We start from the raw sequence: 17,707 nt of genomic DNA, 5'->3' as shown, positions 1-17,707 counted from the left end.
GACTTTCTGCAGTTCTTTGTAAAAGGTTTTACTGTCTTTTTCTTTCCCCTCTTCTGGTGCATATGCCCCAATTATTGTTATGTGACCTTTTAATGATTTGATTCTAATTTCTATTAGTCTTTTAGTCCATTTATTAGTCTTTTAGTTATAATATACAATATTGTTCTTCATAGATTTGTGCATCATCATCATTATACCCGCTTTTGCTTTTTCTTCTTTTTTCGCTCTGCTATAGATTTGTATATAGTTACTTGTTTCTTTAGTATGTTTTTGCTTTTTCTTCTTTTTTCACTCTGCTATAGATTTGTATATAGTTACTTGTTTCTTTAGTATCTTTTTGCTTTTTCTTCTTTTTTCACTCTGCTATAGATTTGTATATAGTTACTTGTTTCTTTAGTATCTTTTTGCTTTTTCTTTGTTTTCATTACTATACATATCTTTAGATTGGATTGGTTTAGTCGTTCAAGTTACTCTTCTCTGTGTGCAATGCTAATTACATTCCAAGATGCGGTTTTCATTATATGTTAATTACATGTGGCTAATAGTGTAGTCATATACTCCAACTGAGATACGAGCTAGTATACAAATGATTTACATCTCTCTGAAGATGTCTACATAATGTTGGATGAAACATGTTGGAGTTTTTAAATAAAATTCCTTTTTTTTTTTTTTTTTTTTTTTTTTTGTTACATGTGTAAGCCATGAAAGTTACTGAAATATTCTAGTATATATGCTCCATTAAAACTATTTATCATAGCATTTATTTATTCATATGGAGTTTCCTCCCTTTTCTTCCCCGTCCCTATTGGGGCGAGTTGAACCCCCTCATGGTGGGTTAAGTATTTATGGCTGTAGATCAGTGTGTTCATGGGGCCGGTTTGCCTGCTTGCGGGATGAAAAACCACATATAAACTGGGGGAAAAACCCTGCTGTCCATGCCCAAGACCGGCTAACTTGGCTATGGCTGAGGAAGATCCTTAAGCTCCTCACGTCAGCGACGGGAATTGAGCCCAGGACACTCCTTCCCCAGGCATATGGTTGCAAAGTGCAAAGCCACTAGGCTAACTGCACAGATCATAGCATTAAAAGTAGGTTTACATGAAAATACAGTTATTTATAGGCTTGGCAAATCAAGCAAAAGGTATAGTGTTCAAATGATCCAAAGTCCAAGATCATTCATAACTTAGGTAATAAACACTGATCTCCTTACTATTTTCAAATGGGATAAAGATAATATGATGAACTTTATTACAATCACAGTCTTATTTCTCATAAGATAGATCTCACCACAATTTCCTCCTACCTTTGATAATACCCTGATTTCTTTTCTTGGAATGATTTGCACATCTAACCTTTCCTAGCATGAACACATATCCATAGCTTCTTTAACTACCAAAAAACTTGCATGTTCTCTTTCATTCAAGGCACTAGCTGTTCTCTATACAACTCCTAATCCTATAAAAATATTAAATTCATATTAAATTCATCCAACTCTACATACCTTCACATTAAAGTTGGTGAATGAAAAAATTCCCTAAAACTGCAATCTGGTTAATAAATGGCACTCCTCAACTCTTGCTCTCTCTGATTCACTCTCAAACCACTTTTACATAAATGTTTCACTTCCATCTGTACTTTTTCTACAGATATTTTCATGGGTAATGCATCACTGCACAAGTTTCCATCATGACACTCCCTCCACTTTTCTCTAAGCAAATAAATTCATAAGTAGCTGCTGATGAACATCCATAACAGTCTAGTTTCAAACCTAATAAATCATCTTGCCTCCTCTTCTTTCATTCCATCAATCTCTGTTCTTTGGAACAGAATTCTTGCCACTATTTTTCTCAAGGACTATGACCTTTAGCTATCTCAAATACATAAAGAAGTCCCTTATATTCCTTAATCACTTACCCATACATGATGATATGTTATAGGTTTGCAACTCTCACATATGGGGTATATAAAGAAAAATATATAAATGATTCTACATCTGTAGAATCATTTATATATTTTTCTTTATATACCCCATATGTGAGAGTTGCAAACCTATAACATATCGTCATGTATGGGTAAGTGATTATCTGCAATGGGTATGCACATGTGTGTTCACACACACACACACACACACACACACACACACACACACACACACACACACACACACACACACACTGCTGCTGCTGCTGCTTTAATATAGGTACATAAGTTGACATACTTAGAAAATTAAAGATGGAAACTTAAACTTATGTGAAATAATTTTATAAGCTGTAAATTATAATTTTATATTGTGTTCATCACATTACATTATATTATCATTACACTATACAGGTAACCCTCGTATAACGCGGATGTTAGGTTCCGCAGAAATGCTGCGTTATATAAATCACGTTATGCGAGCCTCAGATCACATAGAAAAAGTAGGGTTATGTTCGGAAATCGTTTATTTATTTATTTTTTTAAATTATATAAACAACAATGACATATCCAACAAAAAAATATTTTTATTTAATTCAGGTAATCCATGTAAGTTAAGAAAACATATAAACTATGAAACAAATACATAGTATAAAAGTATAAAAATTACAAATTGTACTTAAACCTCATTGCACATAATGCATAAATGTTTTAGGCAAAATAAAATAGTGCATATTTTAATCTTTCATAGCACGAGGATTTGAGGTTATTAAACACTGGTTTTGTCATGTAATCATTTGATGCATTACTACAAAACAGTCGAGTAATTCTATCTTTGGAGACCTTGAATCTAGGAGCCGATCTTTCATTTTTCGAAATATAGGTGCGTTTGTTACATTTTTTTCCAATATAACCCGAATTCATCAGCATTGAACACCTGGTCTGCACTATAAATGTTTATAAACTTTGAGAGCTTTTTGTTTAATAAGATTTCCATCCATAGGAATTTTATTTTGAGATGCAATCTTCTATCGAAATCATTAGAGATTTCTCCATTTTTCCATTAGAATACGAGCAATGCACTTTGCACTTATTGTTGACCAGCAATAAACACTTTCTCGGATTTTATGTTCATTTTGTTTGATTGTTCAAATTGTTGATTCGTTTAAATTCAAAGTCCCCGCAAAAACTCCTGGTTTTTCTCCGTTTTTCAACTCATCCAAGATTTTGAATTTTTTTCTTTGAGAGAAATTAATTTTGTTTTCAATTTTGGTTTTTCTCTTTTGTTGCAGTTTGTAGCCATTACTATAAAAATAATTTTTTACACAAAAGCAACTAAAAAAAAGCAAGCATTACATATTGTATGTAACTCACCAGAAAATAAAGTGCTCAGCTTGAGATGAACACACTTATGATTTTTAATGTACTTTCCTGGTAGAAACAAGGACAATTTTCAACAATAAACGTTTTATACGGTAAACAATTGAGGTACATGTGTGCTAAAGGGTATTTCCCCCTAATATAAATTCGCTACTTATAATTACATGTAGGATACAGGCAGACACAAATTTAACAAAGATAAAATTTGATTTTTAAGTCATGCGGTGAAAAACTTATGAAAAGATAAAGGGTTACTACAATTTGTAAACCATGTTTTTATCGGAACCGTGTTGTACAAGTACCAAGTTCAACAAGAGTTACTACAATTTTAGACCGCGCTGTATAAGTACCGCATTATACGAGGGTTACCTGTATATCAATGTACTGAGGATGCCCATGATACATAGGTGAAAATTTGAGAACTAACAAATTTTTTCTTGTAAGTTTAAGCGTCCATCTTTAATTTTTCTAAATATACACACATACATAATTCTAAAGCTATTACCAAGGATATGAATCTATGTTCCCTGTTAGCAATTATGTTACAGGCACAAGGTGTTGTTAAGAATCTGCAAATATAAGAATATTTAAAATACAGGATTATTCCTGGTGAGATCACAATACTATAACTCTAAAATGTATGGTAATTGCTGCCATACTGCCAATATTATTATTATTAGCAATTCTTGAATATGATATCAGTATTTTAAATAAAGCAACATGTAAAGTTCCACTTCATGAATAAAGTTCATTACATGAGTGAAACTTTTCTCTGGCCAAGGAAAAATTATGACAGTATTATAATTTTACAAATTATATAACCTTCAGGCACTCACTTGCTCACTCACTCACTCTCCCCTTCCCCCACCTATCCCTTAACAGTGGGCTGCTGGCATTTTAAACTTCACAGGAAGAAATATAGTAATCTACCATTTATCTTACCACAATGGAAAGCAGTTTACAGTGCAGATAACTGAAGTGTCAGATAAGTGAAGATACAATTACATGGTCCTGTATCAAAAGTTGGTTGGCATACAAGAGTCGGCCGATTGAAGTACAGGTATCCCTCGATTAACGCGGTTAATTAATCCCGCGATGTTACCGCGTATATCAAAATCACGTTAATCAAATCTAATAATCAATGGTAAAAATTACAATTTATCCATGATTGATTATTGTATTAATGATTTGTTTTATATGGTACTTTTTTAGGAAAGATAAAAAATGAATGCAAAGTAAATGTTTAATAAATACTTATACCTACATTATTTACTGCAATTTTTTTTATCAAAAGAAGTTATCAAGAGTCGTTTGAACAGTTTTAGTTTTTTTCTTATCAGCATAAATTCTACGATAACCAGCAAAATGACTCTCCAGACCTCGCAAACAAGCAATAAAACAAAGAAAAAACACTGCAAATAGAATACATGATGGTACAAATTAAGTGGATATTGAATTCAACATTATTTCATAGTTGAATATAGAAACTACAAGAGTTTCATGCCGAATATATAGAAACTAGTTTCAGTGGATGCAAACATAAGCAACCTTATGGGCAACGCGTAGTAAAGGTGGAGTAAGCTCCAGATCACTTTCCTTAGTATTTTCCATAATGTAAAGTACATCTCCTAGAGGATATGTATGACAAAAATAAGCCTTTGGCTCTCTATTTCAGTAATACATGATTTATTTATTTTCAGTTACAATCTAGAAATTATTGAACAAAGAATAAAAAAAAAAAAAAACTAAACCATACTATACTGACATCGGAGGTCGCGGTATCTCTCGGATACAATTTACTGTCAAATATCACAAACCTTTACATAACATGTATTAAACCAAACTGACAGCAAAAAACAATGTGGAACTGTTTTTTGCTGTCAGTAACATATGAATGCACAGATACTCTTGATCTCCAAGCTATACACTGAATTATGTAAGAATATTTATATTAAACATTTTGCATGTCAGATCAGCTGCGAGCTCCGCAGGGTTAAAGGCAAGTTAATCAAAACTCTTGCTGCGTATATCAAGGGATTGCCGCAATTAATCAAATCCCGCGTTAAGCACAACTGCGTTAAGCAAGGGACACCTGTACTGTTGTTCTGAAGGTCGGTAAAAGGTAGATATCTGCCATGTATGCTAGTATGATGGATACTAAACAGGTTACGCTATATATCTGAATATGGTTTCTCTAGTAAGGTGTAAAGATTCATAGCTCATTACAGGTGAGTACATTTATGTCCTTTTTTTTTTACATTGACACTTATCATATGAGAAACTGATATTTCCTCAATTTCTCATATGTTTACTAAAGAAGTCATGGAAAGGAGTTAAAAGTAAAATGAGACTATGCAGAGTAACAACTACTAGATCAAGGAACAAAACTGGGAAGGTTGTGGTAATTGCTTTGTCTTCATTTTACACAAATTATGGAACTACAACTGTGTTATAAATAACTATTTTAATTTCACAACGTTTTGACCTTCATATTAAGGTCATCATTTGGATTATACACATATATACATACAGAGACAAGCTAAATTACATTTCACATAGTATGCTGAAGAGACAATGATTTGATCAATGGTTATTCTACTGGCCTGACCTCTAGTGAAAATAAATTAAAATTACAATGAATAAATGAAAAAAAATAAATTAACTACATCAAAGCTATATTCTATTTAAGACAACATCAGAGAAACATTCTTTCATAGAGATAGTTTTGTTACAGTGAAAATGTCATAATTTAACCCTCTCATGCATAAGGGCCTCATATGAGGACACATATTTTCCCTCATAATAATTATTCACTCATAATTTAGTGCTACTATATGCATGTAGTCCTCATCTAGAGGAGACTGAAGTGTTCTTTGAAACCACACCAGATGGAAGGAGTTTCAACAGAGTTACAGGAATACCAATCTCTCTGCAGTGCATGGTGGTATCAAGGAGGAAGTGAAAAGCTGCTGTTTTATTGATTTGAATTTGGTGATTTTATGAGTCTTCTGGAAAGGTTAGTAGTATGGTTTTATATATTGTTATACTTTGTAGATGAAGTGTGAATATTTAATTTTTTCATGTTTATTACCATATTCATAAAACGAACTTGAAAACAACCTGTCCTCACATGAGGACAATATCTTTGTCGTGATCTTGCTGGTAAGAACTTCAAGGTATACGCAGACAACTTCTTCACAAGAATTCCTCTAATTAAGAAACTAAAGGAAGATGATATTTATTATGTGGGTACATGCAAAAGAAATCGACTTCATGGTGCTGACAAGAAACTGAAAAATGAAAAGGATCTGCAGAAGATGGGACGAGGAAATATGTCAGTTACCACGTCCTCTGATGGCATTACTGTCACTAGATGGATTAATAACTCAATAGTACATGTGGGGTATCTAGCTACTTAGAAAAGGAGCCTGTCAGAGGTTCAGTCAGAAAGGAAAAAAGTCTGAAATTCCACTACCTCGCAGCATAGCTGTTTATAACAAACATATGGGTGGAGTGGATGGACTCTCTTGTGGCTTTGTATCAAAATGATACCAGGAACAAATGATGGTATATGAGAATTTTTTACCATATGTTGAACGTACTTGTTTGTAATGCACGGATCATTTGGAAATGGGAAGAAAAAGAAAAATTGGATTTGTTGGAATTCAAATCAAGAGTGGCAACTGCTTTGATATATCAAGGTTAAGCTCAGCTAGGTACAAAGAAACAAGGACACCCTTCAAATTAGACACCACCAGCACTAAAGAAATGCAAAACTCACTCTGTGCCACATAAGAAACATTTTGACGGTGTTGGACACTTCCCAAAGAAAACAACAGGTGCTAATGCCAATCATTGCAGAGAGGTTTAGTTTGGTTTGGTTTATAGTTTATTTGGCATAAAGACAACACAGGTCATACTGTGCCATACTAAAGGTTACAACTATACATAAGCATTCTCGTAGACAGGCTTATACGTTGGTTATGCATTTCTAAATCACTTAGGGAATTGAACAACGTAGATCCAAATATAAATTAAATTATACTTTAATAAATATTAAATGGCGTGTATCCAGAGCATGGCCTGCAAGACCATGCTCTGGAAACACGCCACAGAATACGGTGGAAGAAAGCTACAGTAATACACCATAGCAAATACAAATTCGAAAGACTATTTATGGAATCAGCCTCAGCCCTAAGAAACTCCCCAAACCTCAACAAATTTGGTTGTATGTGACTGCCCCAAATTTGGGAGGCATACATCAGCAGACCTTCAGCCCAACGGCCAAGAACACCTACTTAGCCTGCTAGAGGGCACCATAAGGACTTCTAGGAGAACGATAGCTTCATATCTTCATTCTCAGTTAGTGTGTTGTAGTGCCTGCGTGCACGTGCCTTTTTTTTTGTAAGTTCCTTTTGAAAATAGCAACGTGACGTTGCCGAAATATCAGAAATATTTATTAAAGTATAATTTAATTTATATTCGGATCCACGTTGTTCAATTCCCTAAGTGATTTAGAAATATACATAAGCAGTTACAGAAAATTGTAAACAATATGTCTGTACAAAAATCTAGTTCCACAAAGCAGCATCTACAGATAAACAGAACTGCTGCAGAGGACACAGCAACACACAAGGTCAGAGGTTATTACGGTAGTACAAAAATAGTTAACAATATAAGTTAATAACAAAATACGCAACACCAAGCCAAGGAATGCAGTATCTACATATATGTAAAATTATAAGATGCTTTTAGAGCAATAGAAAAATAGGCAAAAAGGGATTACTATACAATATGCATGGATGAAAATTAAATTTAGCAATGCAGTATAAACAGAATTTAGCAATACATATAAACAGAATTATTAGAATATTTATACGCATGGATAGGCTTATGTGTTCGTCAGACATGTTGTAATAGATTTCACGGTATGATATGAACACAGATGAATATGAAAATAACTATTTATTAACTTAGAAGCTAATATTTCGCTGGTATTATATCCAGCATCTTCAGAGCATACAACACAAAGTTTGTTACAAAAGCAAGACAACCACAATTCGGTGTAACAGTGGGGCTAGTATAAGTAATTGCAGCGTGCAACACAAGACTAAAGTCCTAATATGGCACCATCTAGGTTAAAAAAAAAAAAAAAAAAAAAGTTCAAAGTTTTGAAATAGTAGTCCAAATGATAGTCTTAGAAAGTTTTAAAAAATAAAATAAAATAAAAGTAATAAATATTAATTTGGTCTTAGGATGACTGTCTCCCAAAAATTTCAAATTGATCACAGGATCAATTGGAAAGAAGCAAACAGTAATGCACAGAAGCTTCTACAAGTCAGAGAGGTTGTTCCTGGAATCAACAGAAGCCTTAAAACATACTCCAGACCTTAACAAGTATGGCTGTATAAATCTACCAAAGATTTGGGAGACAGTCATCCTAAGACCAAATTAATATTTATTACTTTTATTTTATTTTTTAAAACTTTCTAAGACTATCATTTACAAATAGACAAGGTGTCCTACAGCAATACATGATTAGTTGAAAAATAAACTAGTAAATTAAACGCATATACAAAATTTAAGTTAAACAATGCAGTATCTACATATAAACAAAATTACTGCAGAGGTTTCAGCAGTACATAAATAGATAACAGTACAGGTTAACATATGCATATACAAAACAAGTCAAGGAAAGCAGTATCTACATATAGTAAGATTACAACAAATGTTATTATACTAATACATAACGAGTCAGAAAGGAATTATTATACAGCATATATTAAAAACATCATGCAATCTGCCTGAGTCTGCTAGCATTTCCCTGAGTGTGTATATGGCTTGGTTAGATAGGTGAAAATTTCATTCCTCTCTCGTGTAAATTGTTGACACTCTACCGGAATATCATAAATAGTGAGATGTGTATTGAATTTTTCACATATGGGAGGGTCATCAGCTCTCAGTAAATAAGAATGCGTAAGGTGACTGTGACCTATGCAGAGCCTAGCAAGAACAACCTCTTCCCTTCTCTTTGTACATTGACTAGAATGCCAGTGCTTAATTTCAAGTTTAATGTCATATAATTTGCTTGTCAATGTTTCCTGCCATGTTGACTCCCACTGAGCAATTAGCTTTGATCTTATAGGCTGTCTGTAGTCTGTATATGGAACTGTCAAACAGTATGTGGAGAAGGTATGAGCTGATTTAGCAGCTGCATCTGCAGCCTCATTTCCCTTAATTCGGATGTGGCTGGGAATCCAGCAGAACTGAACATCAAATTAAAGATTTTCATTTTGAGAAACAGGTGTAGCACCTCATAAAGTACTGGATGTGAATTATACACTTTTGGTAGCAGTTTTCTTTTATATACACAAGTGCAAGCTGAATGGCATGTAACTCTGCTTACTCAACTCATCCAAGAATCCGCTCCCTCCACTGGCCCACCCTGGGGTGGGCCAGTGGAGGGAGCGGATTCTTGGATGAGTTGAGTAAGTTTTTTAAGTGCTTGTTCACACCACCCAACACAAAAACTAGGGGTCATTAATACATTTAAAAAAAGGGCTTTGAAGATTTGCTCCAATGAATGAGCACTTAAAGATGAATTAAAAGTTATCAACAATACCTTCTTAAAAAATGGTTACAGCCAAAATACTATCAACAAAATTCTGTATGAGACCTCACTTAAAAACAAAAATAAACAAGACTACAATAAAACTGTAATCATTCCATACATTAAAGGGATATCAGACAAAATAAAAAGAAAACTACAAAAATACAACCATAAAGCCATCTTTAAACCCACTGCAAAATTAAAGAACTTACTAAACTCATCCAAGGATCCACTTCCTCCACTGGCCCACCCTGGGGTATACCATTTACCTGGGGCACCTGTAATGTGCCCTATATAGGGGGAAACAGGATGCACAATTCCTATCAGAAAAAGGAACATAAACAACACATTAAATATAATAACTACGGTCAAGCTGGTCTTTCTGATCATGCCCTGAACACTTTACATGGAATTGAATGGAAAAGCACCTATTGTTTACATACACCAAAACATGGTATGAACGTAAATTTAAGGCAGCCTGTGAGATTCTTATCAATCACCCTAATCTTAACAATAATGGTGGTCTAAAAATCCCAAGCATATGGAAGGCACATATTCTACCTACTTAACCTTTCTCCCTAAGAGTTAATTTTAAATAGAATCATAGGTAATCCAGGATGCTAAATCTAATATAACAATTTCCATGTTAAATTAGGACATAATTTTCACTGTAACAAAACTATCTTCTGCTCAGGACATGGACTGGTTATTACTAACACCATGTTCCAACATAAAAATGTGCACAAATTCACATGGAGAGAAGAGGCAAGGAATAAGAAAAGTCTCATTGACTATGTTATTGTTGATAGTGATGTTTTCTAGCCTGGTGCAGGACACCAGAGTGTACAGGGGATTTGAAATTGGAAGCGATCACTATTTAGTCTTGAGCAGGATAAAATTGAATTTCATACTGAAAAGAATAACATGTAAGAAAGTTTTAAAGCGAATAAAAGTTGAGCAGCTCTCAGATGTGAACTGTAGACTAGCATATACAAAGATTATTGAACAAAAAATGAAAGAATTTGAGAAAAGGAACAAAACTTTGGAGATTCAGTGGCAACCCTTGAAGAAAACCTTGATTGATTCAGCCAGAGAGGCATGTGATGAGGTTGTCTGCAAGGATAGAAAAATCAGAACTCCGTGGTGGACAAACGAAGTTAAAGATGCAGTGAAGGAAAAGAAGAAAGAATATCAAAAGTTCTTGGAAATAAGTTGGCTTTTGCTCTTAGAGAATACAGAAACATATGTAAGAAAGCGAAACACTGTGTAAAACTAGCTAAACAAAAGTCATGGGAGGACTTTGGCAAGAATATAGAAAATAAATATCAAGAAGGTGGCAAAATATTCTGGAGGTTGTTGAAGAAGCTTAGAAATGGAGGAAAGAGTGCTGTAAAAGGAGTTAGAGATGATAAAGGTGAAATGAAAACAGGAGAAAAAGATATCCTTGAAGTATGGAGTAATTACTTCGAAAAATTGCTAAATGGAATAAGCAGTGATAGCACAATGGTAAAAAACACTCAACAGGCATACAGTCAAGAATACATATCCATACTTGAAGTAGAAAAAGCTATCAAAGGTTTGAAATGTGGAAAGGCAGCAGGAGTAGATGATATTTGACCAGAAATGCTGAAGTATGGTGGTATAAAAGTCTTACAGTGGCTGCACTGCATAGTTCAGAAAGTCTGGACAGAGAGATGAATTCCCGATGATTAGAGTAGAGCTCTAATAGTGTACATATATAAAAAGGGAAATAAAACTGAATGTGAGAATTACAGAGGTATTTCCCTACTGAGTGTTCCTGGCAAGATCTATGCAAGTATACTTGAGAAACGGTTGAGAAGAATTGTGGAAGAAAAGCTTGGTGAAGAACAAGCTAGATTCAGGCCAAATAGAGGCTGTCAGGATCAAATCTTCACTTTGCGACAAACAGTTGAGAAATCATGGGAATATAACAAAGATCTGTATTTAAGTTTTGTTGATTTGGAAAAGGCATATGACAAGGTGCCAAGAGAGAGAGAGAGAAGCTATTCAATACGCTACACTTATATGGTGTCAATGGGGCATTATATCAAGCAATACTTAGTCTGTATTTGAGTTGCAAGTTGGCAGTCAGAATTGAAGGATGTACAGGAAGATGGTTTAATGTTAAATCTGGTGTGAGACAAGGATGTACATTATCTCCTCTGTTATTCATTATCTATATGGATCACATTATGAAGGAAAGTGGTATTAAACATGATATCAGAATTGGAGATGTTAATGTCGGCTCTTTGCTTTATGCGGACGATGTTATACTTCTGAATAAATCTGCTACAAGTTCGCAAGATTCCTTGACTACATTGAATAACTGTTGTAATAGATATGATATGAAGGTCAGCATTAAAAAAAACAAAGACAATGAAAATAGGTAGAATTGTTGAAAATGTCAACTGCGTTGTGAACAGGGAACCTGTGGAACAAGTAAAACATTTCAGTTCCTTAGGCACGATTTTTAGTGAAGATGGTAAATTAAATATGGAAATAGACAACAGAATCAACAAAGCTGGTATGGTAGGAAGTCAATTGAATAAATTCATATGGAATAAGAGAGAAATTAGTCGGAACACTAAATTAGCTGTATAAAGGACAGTGTTCAAACCAGTTTTAACTTATGGATCTGAGAGCTGGGTCAGAAGTAAAACACTTGACGAAAGGCTAGAGATCACAGATATGAGAGTCCTGAGAAAGATTAGAGGCATGAACAGATGGTATCAATGGCAATATCATATTAAAAACGAGGATATTAGAAAAGAACTTGACATTGACAGCATCCAGGAATGCCTTAGCAGAGCTAATCTCAGGTGGTATGGTCACTTAAACAGAATGGGCGAGGAAAGATTAGCAAAACAAGTGTTCTCTGCCAGGTTGTCAGGAAAATGACCCAGAGGAAGACCAAGATATAGGTGGATTGATATGGTACAATGTGCCTTAGACGATAGAAATATAAGATCTGATAATGATAATATTGGAGTCTTGACAAGTAATAGACTGATTTGGAGGAAAATTGTAGATAGGAAGTTAGCAATGATGTAAATTTTTCATGTAGTACTATCATATCCTGTACACCCCTTGAGGGTACATGTCAGGAATTTGATGATGATGACAAAAACTATCTGTATGAAAGAATGTTTCTCTGATTTTGGACTTAAATAGAATATAGCTTTGATGTAGTTAATTTATTTTATTTCATTTATTTATTGTAATTTTATTTTATTTTCACTAGAGATCAGGCTAGTAGAATATCCATTGATCAAATTATTGTCTCTTCAGTACTATGTGAAATGTAATTTAAGATTTCTCTGTATATATATATATATATATATATATATATATATATATATATATATATAAATATGTTTATACTCCGGATGGCGACCTTAATATGAAGGTTGAAACATCGGGAAATTAAAATAGTTATTTATAACATGGTTGTAGAGTCCATAATTTATGTAAAATGAATGAATACAGATCACTGTGCAACACTAAAGCAAAGGATAATGGCTTTGTCATGCAAAAATGACATATTTACCCTTAATGCTGGGAAGATTGAAGAAAAGACAAAGATATGGACAGACGTTAGAATAAACTGAAAGTGAAGTTACAGTATTACTCACAGTTTCATAATGTGTCTCACCATTGCTTATTTCAGCTTGCACAACTTTGTAACACATTATATTCCTATTTCAAATCTGATTTATTCGCGCATCTCTATCTGACCAAATAATTTGTATCAATCAACTCACTCGATCTTCACAGCCTTTGCTACTACTTCTTCCCTGATCAAACATCATAGGTGACCAACCAGAATGAGAATAATTTTAAATGGAAAAAAAATGTTCAGTTAATCCTTTGTATTCTAGGTTTGCACTTATACAACCTGAACATTATTTTGTTATAGATATCATACATTCTGCTAATTACTAATTTGGCTTTTTAATTCATCACTTTAATTTGTCTTTATCAAATACAGATTCTAATGGGGAAGGAAATAGGCTGTGTTTAACATATTCTGTCTTCATAGTGATTATTAGCTTGTGACAGATAAAAAAACAATAATTAGCAAAAGAATTTTATAAGACAAATGAAAATATTTTTTTAATACATGGTAGGAGGAAAAACAAGGACTTATTCCAGGATGTTGACTAACAGTCTATTAGCAATACTATGAGTAGTATGAAAACTAGCTAACTGGCAAAGTTGTTTTAGTGAGAGAATGAGACAATTAAAAGGTGCAATGAGTCTGTTATCAGTGAATGAGTTTAAGAAGAGGTAGGACAGGTAAATGTGAGTTAGAATATAATAAATTTAGTTTAATCCTTTATCCAAGTGTGAGCAAACAAAGTTTGCGCCTGAAAGTATTCTTCAGGACTGGGGTAAGGTGGTACAACACCAGGGCACTCCTTGCAAAGGTGGAGCAAGCCACCAACACTCCTATCTCAGTATCTCCCATAATGCAAAACACATCTCCTTGCGGATATGTCTAATGTTATGCATTAAGGGAAGGGCCACAACCCAGACTAGTTTCGACCTTTATTGAGGTCTCTTCAGTGGGAGCCAGGCCCAAGTGGAGATACCAGGCAGAAGCATTAGCAGGTCATCTCTACCTATAGGAGTTGCCAAATGGTGTGCCACCCTTTTTTAATAAATTACTCTGGATTTAGAGAAAGATGTTGAAAGTTTATTTTTCACTTGGTTAGAGTATGATAAATTTAGTTTAATCCTTTATCCAAGTGTGAGCAAACAAATTTTGCGCCTGAAAGTATCTTCAGGACTGGTGTTGTACCACCTTACCCCAGTCCTGAAGATACTTTCAGGTGCAAACTATGTTTGCTCACACTTGGATAAAGGATTAAACTAAATTTATTATACTCTAACCAAGTGAAAAATAAACTTTCAACATGAGTTAGAATATGTCTCTTGCAATGAATCCTGGGATCCAGATGAGATATTCAAATAATATTAGTATATACAAAAACTGAACACTACTTTGTATATTCAATAACATATGACTCACTTTTTCAATTTTTCTTCTAAAATATCTAAAAATTTGTTTCCAAAAACTGCAAAGAAACAAAACAAAACAAAACAAAAAAAAACAATTATTAGCACAATAAAAAACATTCAATTTCTTTTAGAAGTACTTTCAAGTTTTTGGAGGAAAATTTTTTACAAATTTTATATTTGGAATTATGCTTTCAAAGTATAATATTACATGAAATATAAATCAGTTTCATATCACTACTTATTTCAATGTACAATATAACATTACATAATTATTATCAGCATTCATTACTTCAAGCTTGCTACATGACAAAGAAAGTAGTGGACCGTTGTCATGAGGTGTGAAAAAAAAAAAAAAAAAAAAAAAAGAAAGAAAGATAGGTTTTTAGCATTATATGGAGATCTTTTTTGCATACATCTGAGTGATATCTGGTTTTAAGTTACTGTGACTGAGTGTGACCATTTGCTTGTATGATTATGGTAGTTATCTTTAATGAGTTTATAGTCTTTATCTTGCATTTAAGCTTTGTACAAAATCCAAGATTGTGGCTGCAAAAGCAGTTTGCTAACATGTTGTCACCCAGATGCTAACATTTAAAGACAACAATATATGTAGCATAGTGGAGAATTTTATAGCATGCTATACATGGTATACATGCATCCCAAGAATTAAGAATGTGGTAGGTCAGGAACATAAATGAGTATGTATGCATTAAATGTAAGTAGTGTGAAGTGCTGGGTGACTTAAATGTTACTGAAGTGAGCTTCAGTGGCAAAAGAAGTATTAAGTTGGAAGCAGGTGAGTCACTCTCACCAAATACAAGTAGTGTGTTAAACAATGAGAAATAAAGGAAACAGGTGTCAATGAGTTTGACCCTGAACATGTAGCAGAGGGAAATGTTTTGATAGATAGCAGTGATTGTGAAAGTGAATGTCAGTTAAAGTAGGATGATAGTGAGAGAGACATCAAGATTGGAATTAGAAAGCATGAAGAATGAGTTGGGAAGGTGAATGGAGAAATTAGCTAATGCAGGGGGGGAGAGAGTAGGTGTGATAATTGTGAGGATGACAGAGGAAGGGAAAGAGAGAGAAGAGAAGAAGGCAAGAGAATGGGAGACAGAGAAAGAGAGGAAATGAGAGAAAGTTGACAGAATATGGGAACAAAGGATAGAGAGAGATGAATGAAAGGAGGGAAAAGATAGTAGAAAGGGTTGGGGGGGGGGAGATTCCAGTGAGAGAAGAATGAAGGGAGCCAAGAAGAATGTAATGCGAAGATTCGATGATTTAGGGTATGCAGAGAAAAGCATTACAAGAATGCTTGCCAGGAGCAGTGTAACATTGTCATTGCCATCACTGAAGTAATGAGCAATGATACACTAAATGGTGATGAAGTGAGGTGGGCAGATGATAGTGATGACTGGTACAATGTGAAAATAATGAGTACTGTAGCAAGACATTTGAGTTTAATGTTAGGGATTCTGCAACAGAAAAGTGTAAGATGGAAGATAGTGAGTATATTCCCTTGGTATGATAATGCAGACTGGAGAAGAAGAGCAGTGATAATGAATAATATGATAATAACAATGTGCAGGAATTTAGGTCTAGAATACATGGATGCTTAGAGTGTATTTGTAATAATTTATATTTCTTATAGTGTGGGCTGTTGTTGACTGTTGACTACACCCTTTGTATATTGTTATTTTTTTTTATATCTTTTCTATAGCTTGTGTTCTATACAGTTACTTTCTGTTTCATACACTTTACTCTAACCTTACTCTAATCTGATTAACTTAGTCTCCACTAGTAATCCCTTAGCTTCCTACAAGTGCTCGCGCCACAAGTGGAAAGACTTTTGAAATAGGCAATTCACCGTTATATGTTACTATCTCCTACACGATGTAATTCAGGAAAAATTTATATTATTTATTTACTGCACCTTCCTGAATTAATTGTAAAGCATGAGAAGATTAGTTAGAGCCTATCACTAGTTCAAGCTGTAACCTTTACAATTAGACCTATTATTCATAATACTTAAATAACTTGTTTACAAATCTAAGCAATTACTGGCTGTTACATACGACATCGTTGGCTAAACATTCTTTTCTTAGTATATACTAGCTAACACTCAGCCTCTATTATCTCTTATAGCGACTTGACAACTAATTTAACAGGGCTATGTTCAGTTGACATACAACTCTTACGCATTACCTTTAACATTAGTACAATAGAATCTACTCACAATTTGCAGTATCACACGAAGTCATACCAGCTTTGAAGGCTTATGAGATTCTGTTGACTGCTTCCTTTCATCCTATGCACTGGCTTTCACTGATTGCCCTTGGCGGTCGTCCTTCTGTAGTCTTTCCGGGGAATCATAGCATTGCTCTCTGCCGGTACTGGATCTACTGTGGGCGCTGTGCATCTGGTCGCACATTGTACATTCCGTTATTGGAAACACATCTCCGAAGAAAAACTGCATCTCCTGGGTTCCCTATACCTAGAGGGATTCATGCTCCAGCAAAACCTTGGGAGTCCAAGCGAGCCAACAAACAGCAGCAAGAGAAAAAACTACGAGAGAGAGTGCATCCTCGGGTTCTCAAGGCATTTTTATATGATCTGAAGTTCTTCATCCTAGGGTTGGAGATCCCCGGATCTTCTGTAAACATATTGACATCACGTGCCTTGACCTTCAGTTTTGGCGGCAAAATCTCCACATCTGAGTGACCTTCAGCACCTTTTGTACACTTTCATCGCCAACAT

The 17,707-nt window shown here is 34.3% G+C and overlaps 1 protein-coding gene across 2 annotated transcripts in view; it reads right to left on the bottom strand.

The window, feature by feature from the left end:
• The window catches only part of LOC150108339 (zinc finger protein 277-like), a 195,674-nt gene that overhangs the window by 89,781 nt on the left and 88,186 nt on the right, over nt 1–17,707 (bottom strand). For both annotated transcript variants that reach the window (XM_090415747.1, XM_090415746.1), the window contains exon 7: nt 14,961–15,006. In XM_090415747.1, the coding sequence (XP_090271873.1) occupies nt 14,961–15,006 (46 nt within the window). The remainder of the gene's footprint in view (nt 1–14,960; nt 15,007–17,707) is intronic.

The sequence above is a fragment of the Typopeltis vanoorti genome, chromosome 3 (assembly GCF_054136105.1).
Source record: "Typopeltis vanoorti isolate ZY-2024b chromosome 3, IOZ_Tvanoo_1.0, whole genome shotgun sequence".
NCBI classification, from domain to species: domain Eukaryota; kingdom Metazoa; phylum Arthropoda; class Arachnida; order Uropygi; family Thelyphonidae; genus Typopeltis; species Typopeltis vanoorti.
Note: the sequence above shows the minus strand (reverse complement) of the source record. Positions and strands in the feature narration are given on the sequence as shown.